Genomic DNA, 21,679 nt, shown 5'->3' on the forward strand with positions numbered 1-21,679 from the left:
ATTCATTGAGAAACGTCTATCTATAAATAATTATTACTTTTTATTGCGTGAACAAATCACTCGCGCGCGATGGGAAACATATACGAACGCCGTCAATGACGATTCAAAAGGTTTACGCAAAAGGATATTATTACATGCGCGTGTTTAGTTGTGTCCGAAAACCATTTTTATACTTTAAATTTTGTTCTTACTTGTTCGATCTTATAAATTATGGAGAGAGGTAACTTAGTCACCAAAACGTTTGATATTGTCTGTTAATACTTGAAGATTATGCATTAATAACTGCGACAAGGCTTTTTTATTTATTTTTCTCAATTTCTTCTTTGCTTTGAATTTCGTTTCCGGAAGAAAAGTTTTTAATTATTTAAGAATTTTCATCACGTCGGCTGTGAGAAGTACGCGATTGTCCTGCATTCCATTTTTTTTTCTATTAAGTATATAATCGAGATATTAATTACATATAAATATATATAAAGTGTACACTGCACTAATTTTTTATGTAAAATAATATTATATTTTTATATGTTCGTATACCATTTAACAATACTTAATATATACATTACATACTTATTCGCTTATTCATACATTTTCTTCGATGGTTATTTCGATATTTTCATTGTGCTAATAGTTGCATCAATAAATGCCAGTAAAAGATATTGAGCTCCATCTCTTTTGCGTCTATATATAACAAAAATTAAAGGGTCTTTTACCTTTGAACGTCCAAAAAAATAAGTTATATTCAAGAAATTTTTCTAGAAAGACTCCGCGACATATCGATTTGTAACTTGGCATATTTATTGTCCGAGATTTTTGATATAACTAATTTGATACAACTAATTTTTGAAACAATTAGCTAAACAATTAACAGTTAAGTTAAAAAGTCAATAATCAATTTTAAACTTAGACTAGTTATTTTAAAGCACATTAACTTATTAATTTCTTTATTAATTTCTTCAACTTTAAAAGTTGAAATAATTTACCAATATTAAAATCATTACGGGCTGTTCTTAAAATGCAGAATAAAAAGAAATCAGAAATAATGGCAGAGAGCAGAATTTGTTTTCATTTCTTTAAACGCTAATATTCTTTTTTCACTTGGAAATCTGAGCATAAAACAGTCAGTATTTTTTTATAGACAGTTATTTTTTCACTATTTCATATAAATTTAACCTATGAAAAAGTTAATTATGAAAACAAACATATATTTCTTTGCATGTGATTAATTTTTAACTTAACTAAATTTTATAATAACTTTAAAATGTATTAACTACATTGTGAATACCAATCCATAATTTTATTAACCTAGTTAAAAAAGGAAATACTAACTTATCTAATTCTGTTTATTTTATATAAGTAGAAAGGAATATTACAAATATAATTGTTATTCGAAAAAGTCGAATAACTTACTTTATAATCATACTTTAAACTTAAAATGCGTATTCCACTTCATGCGAGTTTGAAAATATGATTTTAAGAAATATGTATTTTAAGTTTTAGACACGATCGTATATATATATATAAATTTCAAACATTATATTTTTAATATTACTTTCTACTTATATAATAAATATGCCAAGTTACAAGTCGATATGTTGCGTAGTTTTTCCAGGAAATATTCCTTATTGTAGCTTATTTTTTTGGCCATTCAAAAGTAAAAGACCCTTCAAGTGTAGTCGTTAAGTATGTCTCTCGTTAAGTATGTCGCTTTCGAGCAGACTTGGAGTATTTGTTTGTACGTTCAATTGATCGTTCAATCTATCGCTGTACAAAGTAAGCTACTTAAGTCGTTCGTCATATGAATCTTAGTGCCTTCATTAAGAAAAGAAAAATCGAATATAATGATATGGATTATGATCGCTACAATTACTGAAGAATAATAATTTTATATAATTATTATCACCACATCACTATATTATCAAATTGTATATTATTATCAATAATTAGTGCCGATAAATATAATTGATTAAGTTTGCGATAAAAAGAGTGTTTTCTTGTCTTCAAAGTCAGAATCTTAATCCTTGAAGAGAAATAGACTTGGCGGCTTTGCGAATTGATTGCTTTATACAATGGCAAATTATTTTATTCGTAGCACTGATACGACATGCAATGAAAACTTGTCTAAGTGTGCACCCATTCTACAATAAGGTGCTGTATAATAAGGGCCGAAACGTTCGAAAAGCAACAGCGAGCTTTCCTTCGCGACCGACGCGATAAATTACATCGCGCTTAAAATATATTTTATCATCGTACATCATCGTATTCAGGTCGCGCGATTTTTGCTTGGAACGATTTAGTTCGACGTATGCTCGTTTTATCACAAGAGCTATTACAGAGATGCCTGTGGCTTCCGGAAGTGCGCGAAGTATAGAGTAGAAAAATATAAGTATTCGAATACTTGGCGTTTTTTTGCAAGCAACGTTGTACTCTCGGAAGTTCCGATGCAAGAGTGTAAGTAACATTGCAACGCGTTGGCGCTTTGTTGAACACGATACAAAAATATTATTCCTCTTGTACGTTAGATGCGCTTTAACGTTGCACAGTACATAATACTTAACAGAACTATTTGGTCTTCGAGATATCCCAAAGAAAGGCGCGCAATAAACTTTCGTGTTTGCAGAAAAATGCGAGATACATTTCTCGCTATTTTCATAACACTACAACGATACAGACCTAATTAATAACGTAGAATCTAAGGCTCTTTAGGACATCGACCCTTGGTATATCGATGATTTGGCAGCACAACTGTTCGTGCTAAATTCCCATCGGCATTCGTGCAATCATACATTTGCTTGTTGAACCTCCCCGTACAATTCTACCTTTATTATAAATGTATATCAAAAACACTGAACAATCCACTTGTGCCCCAGCTACATCACAGAGATCAAAGCGGGAAGTCAAAGAGCTTAGCTGGTAGAGAAATTTGATATATAACGCTTAAGCTTTCTTCAACTCTTCGTTATGTTTCTCCATACTTGTCGCAATAAGACTGTTTCGCTATCTTAACCAGTTGATCGTGCATAGCTCGACCGGTCTCCTTTACTAATGAAGTAAATTGACTACAGCTGTTTTGTAGTAATACGTAAGGATGATCATATTCCTATAAGAAACAAATCAATATGAATATCAAAATTGAATGTGGATATCGAGAATTTTCATCTCGTAATTATATCGACATCTTTTCGGAATTATTATAGTGTCAACTGCTATTCTCGTTGTATAATAAACTGAGGTTCATTTTGATAGACGTTACTTGAAACTTGCCTTATGTAAGACGCTCAGATCTAAATGTGGAGTTAAAACTGTTTAGATTAAACTATTCGATATATACTATATTTATCTTCACGATTTAAAAAAATCATTAAAATCCACATTAAAAATACTGAAAATTACAATTCTGATTATATATATCCGTGTCATATCGGAATGATAAAAAATTGCGATCATCGAGTAGTAAAATTCCAAGACTCGAAGCAAATTGTACTTACAACTAGGCGACCCTTATCCATCACCAGCACTTTGTCGCTATCCATAATGGTGTTCAATCGATGCGCTACTGTCAACATCGTGCAAGTTGCGAATTTCTTTCTGATAGTACGTTGAATCAATGCATCCGTGTGCGGATCCACGTTCGCGGTCGCCTCGTCCAACATCAATATACGATTGTTTCTCAGAATTGCTCTCGCCAAGCAGACCAACTGCCTCTGGCCAACACTGTAATTACTGCCTCGGTCGAACACGCGACCTTCCAAACCGTTCCCAACAGTGACGACTGCATCTTTCAGCTCAACCTGAAACACGGAAGATATTAATATTTCGTCAAGTATTTTCAGTCGTTTAATCTAAAGGCATTAGAACCTCGAGATTTTCAAGCAACATGATTTTGAAAATCTTGCAACCTTGGGAGCTCGGAATCTTGAAACTTTCGGAAATTGGAAATCGAAAGACTTTTGGACTCTTTTAGGTTTCTTAAAACGTCAGGATTTTGGATTTCAAGAACTCGGAATTTCCGAACGTTACGACTTCGCAATACGTTTTATATACGTAGCGTTTGGTTGACTATTATTTTACAATTCTCAAATCTCGACATCAGTTTTGAAATAGTTTATCGTACCTCCTCGAGAGCTGCCCATAAGTCGCAATCGGGGAATTCATTGAAAGGGTCCAGGTTACGTCTCAGAGTGCCCGAGAAGAGAACTGGATCCTGGGGGATGATGGATATCTTGCGTCGCAAGTCATCCAAGGCGATCATACCCGTGTCCACGCCATCGATCTCAATGGTACCCTCCACTTTTGCCAATCGAAACAACGCTGCTATCAGCGATGATTTTCCCGCACCCGTTCTCCCCACGATACCGATCTGTGCAATAATTTCATGACATTTCAAGCATCTCCTAATTATGTTGCTACTCATTTATATATTCAGATCTTTCTTCACGGACAAAATCTGTCCTTATCGATTTTCTTCTGCAAAATCCTCGTACCTTTTGTCCAGGCTGAATCACAAGGTTCAATCCTTTGAGGACTGGCGGATGATCATCTACGTAATGCATATAGACGTCTTTGAACTTGATGCAGCCTTGATTGGGCCAGGATGATGGAACAGCGGCTGGCAGTGCCACATACTCCTTTCTTTTCGACTTTAGGCATACCCCGCGATCTTTGAGATTCGGTTCCGGTTTAAGTTGAATGTACTCAAGCACGCGTTCCACCGCCATCATCTGGTTAGTCACCTCCGCGCTTTGTCGCATGCCCCATTGAATGATTTGGGTCATGGCCATTACCTGCGTGATCGCCAGTCCGACCGCGCCGCCGGAAAATGCTGGAAAACAATGCGTGACGTTTTATTAGACCGATCGAATAGTCGGAAATTAAGCTGAAATAGAAGGAAATTCGAAAACTGTTGAAGCTATATTCAATATCAAATTTTACGATTTTTCCTCGATGATTTCTTAATGAGTAATATATATCTTATGAAGTAATCATCTAGAAAATTAAGACTCTTAAAACTTACAATTGTTCAGAATCAGAAAACTGAAGGTGACGAGCGATGTGAAGACGAAGCAAAATATGTCGAGGAAAAATCCAAACGCCGTACTCGTCACGATGTACATGTAAGCGGTGGACGTGTGTTGATCTTGCAGGTTGTCGAATTCTCGTTTCAGTATGTCTTGAGCGCAGTACGCTCTAATAGTCGTCAGGCCGTTCAAAGTGGCGTTCAAGTGAGTGAACACTGGTGACCGTGCTGTAATACGAAATTCACAGTAGCAACAAAAGCCATCATGCCTATAGAAAATAAATCGACATACTAGGAATAAGTATGACCGGTGTATTTGAGAAAAACGTAGAATAAAGATCACGAAAATACAAAGGATGCAAAACAAATGAATTTTAAAAGAATGATGAAGATTTGGTGTGATTGATCTAACGCAGGAAAAAGCACTGTAAACGCATCGAAAATTCAACAAATTAAAATAATTATTTGGTATTCGTTAAAATCGTTGAAAACTAGGAAGCAAATTAGATAAACAAGTGATCGAAAAACTTAGACGAATTTCCGTAGGAAATCGAGAATTTAGTTGAGTGGATAGGCAGACGTACTGATTCCTTCCAACCGCTTGACATTTTTGCTGGTCTTGAGGTAGATCTTTCTCATCCAGTAAAATATGATGCTGATGAACGCGACAGGCACCAGAAACATAGGATTGATCACACAAGTCACTATTAATGCGCCGAACATCATCATGTTCAGTTGGCCGGCGTCTAAGATCGCCTTAGGCAACAGTTCGTCGATCGCGCCCATGTCCTTGGAGAACCTGTTGAGGATCCTGCCGCTCGGGTTGGTATCGAAGAAACGCATCCCCGTACGGATCAGTGCGCTGAACATCAAATCGTGCAGCCGTTGGCTGCATGTCATGCATGTCTTGTAGAAATACAGCGATCTAGTGATGCCGACGATAAAGATGCCCAACACGATGCTCGTGTAAATATAGATATACGTGTGCATCGATAACGCGTTCGTATCGGAACTCGTCGCGTTCACTATGTTGTCATCCGTAAGGTTGTAAGTTTGCATCTTGGCCAAGTAGTGCCGATTCTCCTCAACAGTGATCCTGAAAAGATGTACAAAAGGAAGTCAATCATAAACGAAAACAAGCAATAAGAACCGAACAAGCAATAAGAAATGTTAATAATGAAAAGAAACATCGACCAAATGCGTAAAGAATGAAAATATTAAGTGAAAAACGCATTGTATCAATAGTCTTATAGTTTTTGCGAGATTAAAATGTAGAGTTAGAGAAGTAAGAAACTAGAATGCAGAAACAACTGTCTGTTGGAACGATTATTCCTTCAAGTAAATCGAAATTACGAATTCTATATTCCAATTTATTTTTTCTTTTTCTTATTAAAATTATTAATTTCTGCTTCTATTTTTACGAAGCAGTATGCTTTCTTCATTGGGTTCCTTAAGTCGAGAATTCAGTTGAGTGGATAGACAGACGTACTAATTCTTGCTAATTTTGTAAATTAATTCACTTTCCGTATGTTTAGCAATGTATTAATGGGTACTTACAGGATAGGCACAAAGTAGTCGTTGAAACTGACCACAAATTGTGTGATAATGAACATCAATAGAACGATGAAAGCCATGCACAGATTGGCACCGGTTTGAAAAAACTTGATAAATATAGGACCCTTCACCATGCCGCGTGACGTCTCTTCGAGGCCGCTTCCTAGTTTCTCGAGATCTTCGTCCTCTATCGTGTCCTCTTCGTCTGTGCCGCTGGGTTCCGGGGTGCGACTCTACCGAGAGAAGATCGTCTGATCACTTTGGAACTTTCACCATGACTTTATGTCGTTCATATTCTTGAATGTTACTTTGCGAGACACTTAATCGAAAGTTAACAGTGGCGAGAACGCTGAATTGTCAATGATCAATCTTTATTTTATCCTCAGAATGATTCAACACTCCTGTAAACTTTACTTACTCTGTTACTCGTGGTGGAATATTGCCGTTTCATGCTTCTTTCTATGGACGAATCGTCGCTCATCTCCGTGCCGCTCTTCCCGGTCGATACAAGCTCCCCGTACTCGGGGCGATATTCCAACAGATTTTCATAGCGCGAGAAGTACTTCACTTTCCCTTGCTCGAGCAGTATTATGCCGTCCACTCCCTTTATGTACTGCAACTGATGCGTGGCCAGAATTCTCGTCTTCTTGGCCAGATATTTCTGTATACTCTCTTGGAACAGATGTTTGCTCACATGTGCGTCAACCTGAAATTTCGTTCGGTTGTCACCGATCAGTCTCATTCGGTGAATCGCGAAATAGAGCCAAATTTATACACAAGTTGCTTCATTGAAATAAAACTGAATTTTCAGGAAGTAAAGAGAATTACTGTCGTTACCAATGTTATTATTAATTTTTACTTATTAGTACTACTTTAGATTTCAAAAATTATTTTCAAGTTTTGAAAGAATAATGAGAAAGATCATTAAAAAATTATATTCTTTAATTAACTTGATTTTTTTATTATTCCTTATTGAGATAAATTTGTTACTGTTGTTATTAACTTTAGCATGTTAACTCTACACCTCTTAAGTTTCCAAGAAATAGTAAAAGAGTCATACAAAATTTTCAAGGCAAAATTACGTAACGTTAATAGTAATTGCGGGTCATATTCGCAAAGTCCCATGCCCGGAAAGCTTTAATTAATGTCTCGACTCCTTTCATGTCACTCACCGCGCTCAAAGGATCGTCCAACAGATAGATATCCGCTTGTCTGTAGAGGGATCTAGCCAAATTGATCCTGGCCTTCTGACCGCCAGATAACGAGCTACCTCGCTCACCTACGATGGTCTGGTCGCCCTGCGGGAATTGCTGGAAGTCTTTCTGCAGGGCGCAGGCTTTAATCACCTTTTGGTATCTGTAACGGTCGTAGGTCTGGCCGAAGAGGATGTTCTGTCTGATGGTGGAGCCGAACACCCAGGCCTCCTGACTAGCGTAGCTTATGCCGCCGTTTACCTTCACCTTGCCTTCTACTATTGTGATTTCACTCAGAATGGCGGACAAGAACGAACTCTTGCCGCTACCCACCATACCGATCACTCCGTACAATTTACCCTTTTCTAAATATAAGTTCACACTGTCCAATGTGTTCTCCGAATGGCCGACTTCCCATTTGGCAGTGACGTTGGTCATTTTGACGCTCCAGTTGTCATCGTGTATGGAAGACCGTCTATTCTCTGTAAAGTTGCAAAGATTGTATCGATGAAAATAGCGAATATCATGAGCGTCGCAGAAACGTTAAATTCTTCTTTTTCAGAAGAACTAATTTTTAAAAAACTTTAAATAGCGCTTTGTTTCTCCTTATTTTTTTCCTAATAGAGATAAGACCGAAACTTGAGAAATAAAAGGAAAATACTTCTATTATCAATATTATTATAAATTTTTGTACATTCCCTTACTATTTGTCAAGTTTTTGAAAAACAGTAGACAAAATTATCAAAAATTTTCACTAGATAAAACGTTTTCATTATCAGATAAAACGTTCTCATTATGCAATTAAGTGATCTTTAATCGTCCGACCACAGTCGCGATTCTCTTGAGCAAAATTATTAGCCTTAATCACAATGGAAATGAGTTTCTGCATAAATTAACATGTTCAACTCGTTTTAAGCAAATTTACCATCTATGATACTGGCAGTATTTCTCAGTAAGTCACTGGCGACGATCACTAGTCCGTTCTGTTTCTTCGAGTCAGCTTCATCGCGAACCTCGTGGCTGCTCACTTCATCGTCGATGTAAGGCAGGTCCTGCTTGGGTGTTTTGTTCAAAGTTTGCTTGTACTCATTGATCCCACCATTGTAACTGCTGGATAGCATCTTCGAGACCACGATATTGTTGCCCTGGAACTCCTCGTACATGAGGAAGTGCTGGAGCCTGCGGATCGCCACCATGCATTCTGCCAGCTCGGCGAAGCCTCGCACAAACATGCCACACATGGTGTGAGCGAGAACGTTGAAGTAGGACGAGATGACGAAAACTTTGTCGGCGGAGAGCTCGTGGCCGAACAGGAGCATGGAGATGAGCGTGCAGTAGAGCGCCATGCGGGTGTTGAAGAGATTGAAAGTCATATAGATACCGCGGATATACGAGCTCTTGGTGACAACCCGCAGCTCCAACTTGCGCGCCAGCTCAACCAAGGCGCAGAACGGCTTCTCCCAGGCGTACATCTTGATCACCTGCACCCCCGAGATGATCTCGTCCATCAGTCGCACTCGCTCATCGGTCTTGATGGCGGTCTGCAGCCGGAATTTGGACGAGAGCTTGCCGGTGTAAGCTGGAATCGCGAGACCACGTGAATCTTTCGCGCTGAAACGCGGCTCTTCGATAATGGGACAGGTGGAAAATTTTCTGACACTGAATAATCTTGACGAAAGACTCACATTGAATCGGCACGACCACGAAGATCGCGGCGATGCCGATAAGACCAGCGTATCCGACTTCCACGTAGAGAATATATGCCACTATCATGGCGGATAGAGGTGCCGACCACATGTAATGGATGAAAATAGTGACGAGATCAAATCTATTGACATCGTTGGCCACTAAATTGACCACTTTTCCTGGTGCCGTCTCTCCCAGCGCGGTTTTGCTCAGACGCAGCGCCTGAAATATGTAAGACACGGTGTCGCACATTTATGTAACCGAGGAATTAATCTACTGATCAGTCGCAACGGGAATAATTTCTGACTCTTCAAAATTCTAGACTTTTCGCTGTCCTATAAATACTTTGAGGTTAACAAACTTCTTGGTGGTTCATGTATGTAGAATGATCGAGATTACCAGGAGAGTTCTTTTGCATCATATTGTGTCGATTTGTGAGTCAAATGGATCTCGTCGCATTCGACGGGAACGAACTATTTGTCAACCAAATGGTCGTCAACGTTGTTGATTCTTCGCCAACGTTCTGACAGCAATCTTTTTCTACTCTTTTTTCGCTACTCTCTTGTAATCCAAGAATCGTTCAAGAATGCAGTTAATGTAATATCTACAAGTATTTGTTTGACGTTTCGCGTACTTCGGATTTAATCTGCGAGTGTTCGGAACGTTTACAACCGCATTTCTCAAATTAATCGTAAAACATGGCGCTCGTACCGACCTTTCTATACACCACGGAACAGACGGCCACGCGAACTTTCGCGCCCACGTGGAATGCGCCGAAGATCGTCTGATTGCCGCTTAAAACGTTTATTGCGGTTGCCAAACAAATTCCAGCCGCGTAACACAAAGCGATTTCGTATGACTGTGTGGAGTCCTTGCGGAAGTAGCGCAGGAGACCTCCCAGCATCAACGGCGTGCCCAATCTGCAAATCAATTGCTCGTTAACTCTTGCGCAATCGATACGTCACACCGCATATCGTTCTATGACTCGGACTTGTTGCGGTGAGATAACAAATGAAATTATCGCTAATAACAGCACATCATTACATTATTTATCACACTCGATGTCGTAAAAACATTTGAATGTCCACGTCGTAGATTTTACGAGATGCCACTTGAGACAACTCTACAACTCAACAATTTATCGCTCGATAAATTGATAGCTACCGATAATCACTGGATAAGATATTTCACACGTTTAAACGCAAAAGATCCGAAATCTTGCACGTGTCTCCACTTGAAACTGTCCAGACGCTACTGAGAGATACAAAAGCTTAAGACGACATAAAGCTTCAATCGCGTATACTCAGATTTAACCGCAGCTTGGCTTTCGACTGGGATGTCGATGATCGTCACGTCGTTGTGGCTCGTGCTTCATTCTCGTTTAACTTTTCATTACGATCCAAGTTGTTCCGTTGTCTAATGAAGAAATGGAAAAGGACGGAGTAAATGATAGACGGATACCTTAGCACGAACTCGTTGAGTAGCTGCACCAATCCCAGCATGGAGTACTCCCATAGGAATGTGCGAAAAATGGTCTTCAATAAGCTCGGTCGACGTTTCCGTCTCTTCGAATTTTCCAACTCGATCTTCCATCGTCTGCAATCACGCCGGACATGTTATTATTATCTTATTGTCATCAATTATGATATTGTTATCTCATTTTTATGCAAGATATCATGAAGGATAACGTTAAACATTTTGGAAAATGCTCGTGCGATTGTTATTATACTGGAATTTTTAAATTTCAGAGCGCCAGATACGACAGTCGATCAAAAAGATTGCGATTTAGAAGATATTGAAATCATTATGCAATAACTGAGATATCGAATCTGTGTGAAAAGATGTTAATAATTAATTATCTTTAAATGTTATCTCTTTCTCTTTATCATTCGTATAATTTTGGTACTCACTTTTCTAATCGGTCACCGAGTAAATTCGATCGGTCAACTTTCAAAGGATCGTACAAATCATCTGTTTCGAGATTCTTCTTGTATCCTGTCCTGAATAGGTTTATAGTCCAGCTATGATTCGGCAGAAAGCGATTTTCGCAAATCAGACATCGAATCGCATCGGTTTACGAATGATGTAACGTTCAGTACAAAATGACGGCACGAAAAGCCCGAAATGAAGGATGCGAAAATGACTCGACCTAGCATGCGTCTTAACGGCGTGACAAAGCGCTTGCTGACTTCGCCCAGAGAAGTGCCCAGTCATCTCCAAAGACAAAATTTACAGAAAGATAAGAACTGGTTTGCCGAAAAATACATGTTGTATGTCACGCAGCGTACTGTCTCGCTTGTTTAGATACCGTCGCAATCATAATCGAAATCAAATATAAAAGTTATCAAAGACGTGAGAACATTCGCAAACAAACTCGATTAAACCTAACTGTTCTTGTGTTGTTCTACACTGGGAGGAAAATATTTAAGAATTCACTTGTGGAGTATAAGCTTTTATTTACGGAGAAATAATTTTATATCCCACAAACAAATTTTTAAGTATTTTTTCCTCGGTGCAGACAGTCTCAGAACTCAGATTTACTCGTACTGATTTAACGAATTGCATATGTTAATTAATTATGTGTTATGTCGTTATTAAGATTTTATTAATAGGACCAGAGTAAGAGACTCGATATATAAAAAGACCAACTGATTGCAATCTTCACAAGAATCATTACTCACCACCATAGCAACACCGACAAGATGTTCGCCCTCTCTCTGGGGTTTGGTCTCGATTTCGTTTTCGTTGCATCCATCAGTCCTTACACGCGGCATTAACTTGCCGCGAACTCGCCACTTCAGTCAACACAATCGATTAATTGATCGAATACACGGCAATTAAGTATCAAGTGATGTAGCAACTCCTGTCCGTCGCGTAATCGGTTCTTCAGCGTGAACGAAAGATTTCTTCGCCACCTCGGTCTCACAGTAGCTTTCTCGTTTCATTCATCACACGCCGAAGCCTACGCAAGGTGACGAACGACGACGAAGACCGTTCTTTTAAACGTCACGATCTTACACTGTGATTCAACTTCGTTTCGGTGATCAACCTCGAAACAAGCACTTCACACTTATCATTTATTCTTAGACTTAGGATTTTGTCTGATATCACAACCGATTCCCTGATAATTCTGTCAGAGAGAAATTCAAAATATCTCGAGTCTAATACATTGATATTCTCACGGCTATCTGCAGGCTCTTGAAACTTATCTTCGAGTACTTCCTTGGAATTTTTGTGTCGACCGCTCGTGCACTGTTAACAATTTGTAAACAATTTGTAAACAATTATATTGTGTTCATTGTTTATTATTATTATTATATTATGTATAATGATTATAATTAAATTAACTTTATGTATTTTAAATATAAGTCATATATTGAAAATAAAGTATAACAAGTCATTTTCTTTCCCAAGTAATCTCGCGTGCGTGTGGCAAATATTTCGGTAATATTTTTTGAGGTCGATTATCGATTTATCCGCCAAGAATTATAGATTGTTCCGCGTGATGATACACAAAAATATAGATAAAGGAATGTATACCGATGTGCTAAAGTTAAAAAGTTCCAAATATCTACGAGATGATGAGCGCTTTATCGATCTTACGTGCGAGTGACTCTTGAGACGTGTCTGTCTGCATATAAAAGAAAAAATTCGTATCATTCGCCTTGCACCTCCTGTCCGCCTTATCTGAACGGCACACGACTTATTTTCCTGCAGTATCACTACGCTATAGTGGTAATACGAAAAGTCACACAATCGCTATGTTGTGTCGCAACACCTATTTATCATACTGATAAAGACACGCAGCTGACAGGCATAGTCGCCATTAATCCAACAATCAATTTCTTGGTGGAATATTTTGCAAAATTATATACTGAAATTAACATGAAAAACTCAACAAAACTAAGAGAACATCGAAATTAAGATAACAAATGTTGCGAATTCTCTCAAACTGAAACTAAGACGAATATAATAAAAGAATCATAATGATAGAAATAAAGAAAAATTTGGTGATATCAGAAGTTGAAAATGTGCAAATATTTGTCAGGGAGTAAAATTTATGAAGTTAAAGGATTAGAGATTGTGGAGTCAGAATTAAAAAGATCGAAAGAAATAACATTGAACTATCAAGATTAAATTGCCGGAAAAACAAGGAAAATTTAATGCCTTGACGTTTTGAGGAAAATACGCGAGCAAATACGTCAGTTTAACGAGCGACACGGTCGAGAATCATGCGCGCAAAATATATAACGACATCAATAAATAAACTGCCAACTATCTCCTTATCGCTGCTATATGCCCCTTTGATACGTCCTGGATCGTCCGCAATTGTTAGAGTTTACTCTTCAAATGACCGTTCATAAACTAGTTTATCAGACCGCAGTAACTATTGTATAAATTCACACAAAAACGCATATTATGCTAGCGCTTTCCTGATAAGAAGATATTGGCTGCGTTCAGCAGAGAAAGCTGCTTTACAACTCTTGTAAAATTCGTGAATCTGATTGGTATATGCTCTTGGATTCAACCAAAATTAAGAATATACTCCAATCGAATTCATGAATTTTACAACAGTTGCAAAGCAGCTTTCTCTGCTGAACGCAGCCATTACTAAATAATCTTACTAAACAGTAAATTAAATGAACAACGAGCGTATTTGCACATCGCGCAATTGTCAGAAAACAGCGTGAATGTTTATACCTTGTTTTTCCTTGTGTGCTATGAGCACTCTCGCTCTTCCTACGATTACAATTTGACTTTCAAACTTGAATTTTGTAACTATTTGTTTCGGTTACAATTTATAACTGTTATCTTCATCAATACTGAACGTACGATAACGTAGCGATTTTGTGATAAAAGTTGCGAAGATCCCTTAGATAATCTATATCGCGCTAGACACACCTAGATTTTTTTCGACTCACCATTCAGCCAATATAAAATAATATAATAAGCGATTTGAAGTTAAGAAGGATGAAGAACAAACGACGCAATGTCAACAAAAGATAAAACGACAATCAATATATGAAGTATTTACGGCACGAAGTTCTCGAAAGTAAGATTCGGCAACTATTGATATGTTAAACACTGATTAGGAACGATGAGGAACGAATGGTTGCTTTAAAAGTGATGTCTTAATCGTTTTTAACAACAGCTTATATTACACTCCTCGACGTCGTGAAAAATATATCCGTCTCATGGTGACGAATTTGAATAATAATATTTTTCGTGAAGTGCGAAATCTTTTCGCGAAATTCGATAACGCCTATGCCGCGCAAGAGAAGGTTGAATATTCATATTTTCAAGGGAATATCCTGTATCATGCGCTTCATTGTCAGTGTTTCCAACAATATGGTGTGGGGTGATAACGTGAGTGATAAAGTCGATGAGTGATTCAGCGTTATTGTACAGCACGAACGTTCACGAAGCTTTGTCAAAGAACCGCAACGCAAACATCAACGTCGATGCATTAAATTGAACCCAGACATTATGATATATAGTATCGCTATGATATATAGTATCATCGAGACAATTGCGACAAATTGTCCCGGTAACGACTTTATATTTATACACGGACAAATAAATTTGTTTGGATTAATCAGATGTCCGCTTAGAAATGCGAACGAACAGGAATTTCGATCGAAGTCATCAACATTTATAGTGTTTGAGTTAACAAGACTCTGATTAAACAGGTGAGACCTTTGATTAATCAGAACTTACGACTGTTCGAGTTGAACAGTTGCAAGTTCTGCTCAATCAGAAGTCCTGTTAATTCGAACGGAATTCTGGCGACTTCAACCGAGATTTCTGCTTTGCTCAATTTTGCTAGACATTTGGTTAATTCGATCAAATTTTTTATTCCATCTTTAATTATTTTATTAACGAATATTATTTTTTTTTCAAATTAAATGGAAACGCGTTTCGTAATCGAGTTTAACACATGTTCTTCGCGTCCTCACATCCTCCTGATTCAAATTCGAGTTTATGATATTCGTTGTTTAAACTCGAATACTACACATCGCCTCTCTCGTTTAGGGTGCAACGATTCGACGATTATGAACCGTCGAATTCGTTAGATACATAATTTACATAGTAGACGTTAAAAATACGACTTTTGCAAAAATTACAATATCGAGATAGATGCAAAGCTGTGCTTGAAACTTTGCCCGTTCATTGATGTTGCTTCGTTGCTTCATTGTCGTGTTTATATTACATGATTCAATATTACGAAACATAATGTGTTATCGTTATAACACGATAGAGACGTACCTTTCCTATGATACAAATTTATTTTCGCCAAGATATATTACATAAACGTCATTACCACATCTTCTGTTACAATCTCGAATTACAGTAAATATTATGTAAATAAACTATGAGTATGAGTAACACATACAAGGAACGTCTTACCAATTCATAGACACGCAAGAGAACGTTAACGTATGAACAAACGTATGAACAAACAGGGACAAGATGCTCTTTATATTTAACATCACTTTGTCGGTCTCGACAACGACCGAGTGATAATATCCATTTTAAATTCTTTACTCGCTTCTTCATGAGAAATCACACGCAACTTCTCATCAGTTATTATTTACAGAGAATGTATTGTCTTTTTTTATGTGATTATATATCAATATTAAATTATTAAATCATCATTAGAGGTAATCACCAAGAACCGATGTTACATTCAATATCAACGCGAATTGCGATTAAAACAATTTCCACATGGAAGACGCACTTTCAAACTGCGTTTCCCATTCAAATTTTCGCGATAAATCTCGAATAATTCTCATATAACTTAATATAAATATAACGTAAATATTTATGTAACGAGACCGCAGCATTACCAGGAATTCGGCGATTATAATGCAGCAATATGATATAATGTAAGCAATTTAATCTTGATATGTTATTATTATCGTTTGTACATATCCGGCTCATATCCCACAAAATCTTATGTCACAGTGATTATTCATTGTAGGTTGAATGTAACCTGAAACATTGGCATTCGACACAACCACCTTCTACATGTCAAAGATTCCGCCAAGTTTCGAAGAATGGAATAATATTGACAGCATATCACCATAATTTTTATTACAATTTATCCTTTCTTTCGTCATTATTATATCATTATTATAGTTTATATCGCTACAATATTATAATTGCTAATTTTAATTAATATTACTATAGTATTACAATTATTGTTTAGTATTACTATAGTATATTATATTATTCAGTTACTTAGTATTAAAACCTTAGTATTAAAACCTCCGTCGACATATTAAAAACAGTCAACAAAGTTGATCCTCATAAAATTGCAAACACATATAAATTATTCTAATACCCAAAGATAATCATTATATACAATCCTATATAAATTATAACCCTATAAATTTACAACGTTTTCTTTGCCTTGTTATACACTAAGAGACGTTCGCGCGGCTCAGTCTCACACAAAGTCCATGATACAGTCACGACACCAAGAGTACGACAATAGTGTATGTTCGGTGAATTACGCGTTTCGCGATCAGTGGCCAGAATAGACTAATCAACGACGGTCGCGTTCGCAGAATAGTTCGTAACATTACATAATTCGCTCGTTTTCTTAATAGAAACGCGCGACTCACCATATTACAGTTGCAAGTGAATCGTTCATCAAGAAGGCATGACCGTAGCCAGTAATAATATCAACATGCGGGCCCTCCTTAGTTGTTCATTGATACAAATCAAGTATTTAAAAAAAAAAATTGCTGACAAATGAAATGCGCATTCTTTGGAGAGATTATAAATTAATTTAATATTTGATTTAGTTCAACGTGCGATTATATGATTCTAACAACGAACGATCACACGATAAAAATTATAGTTCTATATGGGAAAGAACAAATTAAATAAATTGACAGTTGAAGAGAAATGATTGTCGATTTATATCGCTGGGTTCAAAGTCGTTGTTATGATTTAGGTACGTATTAATTTAGTTACTTAAAGTTCAAGTAAGTTACTTAAATTTAAATTCAGAGTTAGATGAAAGCTTCTTAGTTGAATCGCGATTACAAATATAAAATCACGCGTATTAATTTAACTGAGAAACAAAGATCTAATATTGAATCCGAGTATCCCACATGAGATGTTTTAAACAACGATTATGCCACTACAAACTTTAGAAACTGAATCGAAATCGGATTCGTATGTTTCTCGTATGTGAGAGTTACGACGACCTCGTGAGCGTGCGCAAGCTATGGAGCCTATTAAATTAATTACGGACGATTATTGTTACACGACGCGAAGGCGCATTGTGCGTTACGAAGATCCGGACGACTTAGCCGAACACGACGATTCGCACGCGCGATGATACGCGTAATCATCGAGCTCAACCTTGTGTCTCGTGATTCACGATTGAGGTGTGAGCGAACGAGCAACATTGTGGAGTAGCAAAAAGAGTTTCGCGAGCGTTTTCACCTCGTATTGTCCGGCGACTTCTTTGATCGTTCGATCGGCTCGATCTCGAAGACTGACGTGCGAAAATCATTGAACTGAAATGGACCGTCGTTGATTTTTTAAGTCCTAGGTAAGTTAAAACTATTACAACTGAGTACATACGATAGCAATTGTTTGACAGAGAAATACGAATAGAAAAATGGAATATGTTAACGAATTCCTAAAAAAAAACAAATAAGGAAAAAAACAAATAGGAAAAGCGACCACTCTTCGTACAATCGTAGAATCCTCTCTCGAGTTGCTCCACTAATTGTCGCGCACTGTGATTCTCGTAATGATCAAACAGGCATCAACTTGCAAATCGATTCAATTTATCTCTCAATTAAGTTCACTTTATCTCGAGCGTCCTTGTGTCTTTTCAGGTGGTGTAAATAAGTCTTTGTTTGCGTTGTGAACATCTTTCGAACTGGTTCTGAGAGCTTCGAGAATAGCTTTCGCGTAAAATTTAACTAGCAGACGTAAAAACTACTGACAACCACTAATTTTGATTTTACTTGTGATATTTTGCGAGAGTGATTTTTTAATCGCCAAATGTATTCTGCAACCTTTCTTTCACCAACTGTTTTTTTTTTCTTAGGAATTTGTTAATATTCCATTTTTCAATTCGTACTTCTTTATCGAACGACTGCCATATGTGCTCTTTGTACTGTAAAGGGGACTTGAACTACAACAGTTTCTTCGCGGAAAGTACCGCTTACACTGATAAATTTACATATGAAGCACGAGTAAATTTCCGTGTTTACGAATGCATGACTACAGCTTAACGTGCACACGGCATGCGTGCTTCACGTGACGAACAGTTTTGTGCTTTTAAGTATCTATTTCACTATTTGTCGAATCATCAAATTTCTAAAGTCTTCTCTCTCTTTCTATTCGTGATGCTATTTTCTTTTTCTTTGAATGGTTAACGTATATTTTAATACTATTATACGGAAAAAACAACTTTATTAGTGTAACTGAATACTCCAGATGTTATCTGAGAATCAAATAAAAAAACTTTTGTAAGAACAGGAAGATTCTTGTAGGAAGTTTTTATTTAGCTAATTGTTCTAAATTACCTCAGTCGAATTTTAATGCAACTGAATATTCAGACGAATGTTTTTTGTCACAATAACAGAGATATTATTTTTCATCCGGTTTTCAATTACAAGAACTGGAATTTTCTTCCATGTAACTATTGTACCATTATGCTATTATATTAACATATGTATATACGTCATGCATTCTACACTTTAAAATTTCGTTCAATTATAACAGCTCAAACGTAACTAATGTGCATAACAGTAGAGGTTTGAGATTTCATGAATTCTGTTACATTGATATTAATGACAGTAATAATTTGTTCGCTTTGGAAAATAAGCACTCATAAACATTTATTCCTGCACGTACCTAATTTATTTGTTTCCAATCAACTACACAACTTCCACAATCCAAGTTCCTGACTCAATAGAGCAAGATAAAAATCAAGATAATAGTATTGATATCGAAAACCAAGACTTGATATTGAAAAAAGAATATCGATATGAAGTCTCAGTTTTTGATAGTGTATTTTTATCTTAAGTGTTACTTTGCTCCATTAATTCGTAAAATTCATGTAGATAGGAAAATTAAGATATATTAAATTGGTGCAAAAGATTTATGTGTTAAAAGAAATGTTTGTTAAATAAAACAAGAAAATAGAATTATCTAATTTCAAAGAATTAATAATTTTTATGAATAAAATAAGCAAAATATTGTCTCGATATCTTTTTAGATATCTGACTTCTTGTTTTCTTTTTGATATTGAAACTTCTTATGAGAATTCAATGAGAGAAAAATGACGAGATCTTTTAGACCAAACTAATACAATTCAAGAACACAGACCGTGCCTACTTCGACACGAGTGATTCTCGTGCGGCAACGTCGTGCATGATATTTCGAGACACTCGACACGAGATGACGTAGTCGCGACACATCATGACGAGCATACTTGCGAATCCACGACTTGACTCGCGACGTAATCTTTCCGTGACGCACGGTATACGGGAATGGATGCGTTCAGTAGAGGCGACTTACATGCAAATAACGATTTGGAAGCAATTATAACTATCGGCTGTTTCAAACACCGCGCTATTTTAATAGAAAGATGCAACAATAATATATGGAAAAAATAATAATACTGATAATTAAATAATATAGTAATGGCAGTAATGTAAAGTAACAACAACAAGAATAACAATAGAGAAATAATCGCAATAATGATAATAGTAACAATAATGAGACAGAAATAGTAACAATTATCTTAATAGGGGTTGCTGAAAGAAAGAAGAACATTTTTTTGTGTCATATATATATATATATATATATATATATATATATATATATATATATGACTTGCATGTATGACTTATATAGACACGGTTAAACAAGCATTACGCAAATATAAACATCACATGTCCCGAATATCGCGCATTGTCACGTGTCACGACTTTCACGCGTGGAACACTTTCAAATATTGCCCTGACCAACACAAGTTGCCAAAGGCATCTTATTTTTTCAATTTCTTTTTTAGACTTTTGGACTGAGCATTTTCCAACGAGATATATAGTAAATCTTTAATTAACGATAACTATTGTTGCACCTTTCCGAAATATTTAAGTCACTCATGAGCCCACACTAGTCTCTTATCACAACAAATAAAAGCGATGAAACATTGGGAGAATGTCAGAAACGTGAAAAACTATTTTTATATCTTTTACTTTCGGCGCTCTATAATGCGCGAGTGATTATAATCGCATCATAAAAGTTACATAATAAGAGCGACTTGGCGAAGAGAACATTATGACCGGAAATGTACCAAGCAATCAAATTTTCTCTCTAAGCAGATCGACTCCTTGAACTGAGAATTTCGCGACAATTAAATAAGACTCGCGTGTTTTAAAAATTTCGAGACTCGATACAATCGCTAGATTATTACGTTAGTTGAATTCTATCGTTATCGTTATCGTTAATGCACGCGCGCGCGTTCGCATTCACGGAGTAACTAAAACAAAGTTTACACAACACAGAAGCAAATTTACATCATAATGAGATATATCATTTATCATTGTGCAACATCGTAAATCATTATTTTACGATCAAATATGTAGACGTGAATTACCCGGATTATACGACAAGTGACAAGACTATTTTTGGCAGAAGAGACCTCGCAGAGGTCGAGGAATCGAAAACAATACGTCAGATATTACTCGTGAGCACGATGGACGTTAAATCGCTCGTGGAGAAGAGCTTCGCGTATCAATAAAGCCTGACTTTCACCTGATCAGAGCCTTGGGTTCGTCGTCGCAGTCACTTTACGCCGCTTACGGAAAACAACTCGTTATACGCGATCACGTTCCACGCGCTCACTTGTACTCACGAACCTCTCTTGTGACGCACAGGCTGCATTCATATGTACATGCATATAATAAACGGGAATCAAGGGGGAAATGAGACCGGCCGCAACGACGACTGCGCGGATACTGAGCGGCCGCATCGAGCGTGTCTCGTTATTCGAGATCACGTGGCATCGCCATTGGTCTACTGGGGTTTGCCTAGCTTAACAATCGAAGTATTTAGGGGGAGACTGGGGGGATTCTAAAGGGGTCTGAAGGGATCACAGATTTGATACCGGTTTCTGAAGGCCGTATCTATTTGGATTTGGGCGTACAGAACATCGTGTGATTGCATATGAATATAAAATTGGGACTAATAA

General features: G+C 37.0%; 1 protein-coding gene across 4 annotated transcripts; it reads right to left on the reverse strand.

The window, feature by feature from the left end:
* Positions 1-491: 491 nt before the first annotated feature.
* Positions 492-21,493, reverse strand: LOC116847332 (multidrug resistance-associated protein 4-like). 4 transcript variants are annotated; one of them, XM_032822235.1, is made up of 16 exons: positions 21,348-21,493; positions 12,129-12,699; positions 11,358-11,468; positions 10,909-11,043; positions 10,163-10,367; positions 9,447-9,669; positions 8,687-9,340; positions 7,741-8,243; positions 6,987-7,274; positions 6,572-6,801; positions 5,599-6,110; positions 5,012-5,242; positions 4,482-4,819; positions 4,112-4,357; positions 3,486-3,788; positions 492-3,097 (listed from the first exon to the last, which is right to left on the reverse strand). In XM_032822235.1, the coding sequence occupies exons 2-16, from the start codon at positions 12,200-12,202 to the stop codon at positions 2,957-2,959; spliced, it is 4,194 nt and encodes a 1,397-aa protein (XP_032678126.1). In that variant the 5' UTR covers positions 12,203-12,699; positions 21,348-21,493; the 3' UTR covers positions 492-2,956. The 4 variants fall into 4 exon arrangements, with proteins under 4 accessions (XP_032678126.1, XP_032678125.1, XP_032678128.1 ...); XM_032822234.1 differs by having other exon boundaries at positions 21,244-21,456; XM_032822237.1 differs by lacking the exon at positions 21,348-21,493 and adding an exon at positions 13,051-13,936.
* Between the last annotated feature and the right edge of the window lie 186 nt (positions 21,494-21,679).

The sequence above is a fragment of the Odontomachus brunneus genome, unplaced genomic scaffold (genome assembly GCF_010583005.1).
Source record: "Odontomachus brunneus isolate Ranch 3 - 2012 unplaced genomic scaffold, Obru_v1 Obru_scaffold_076, whole genome shotgun sequence".
NCBI classification, from domain to species: domain Eukaryota; kingdom Metazoa; phylum Arthropoda; class Insecta; order Hymenoptera; family Formicidae; genus Odontomachus; species Odontomachus brunneus.

Bases quoted from the DNA above. Each gene is read 5' to 3' on its own strand.
- LOC116847332 (XM_032822235.1), bottom strand. From the start codon at position 12,202: ATGGATGCAACGAAAACGAAATCGAGACCAAACCCCAGAGAGAGGGCG. The intron at 9,341-9,446 runs GTGAGTCTTTCG...TCGCGATTCCAG, and splicing joins CGTGGTCGTGCCGATTCAAT to CTTACACCGGCAAGCTCTCG. The intron at 6,111-6,571 runs GTAAGTACCCAT...ACATCTTTTCAG, and splicing joins GACTACTTTGTGCCTATCCT to GATCACTGTTGAGGAGAATC.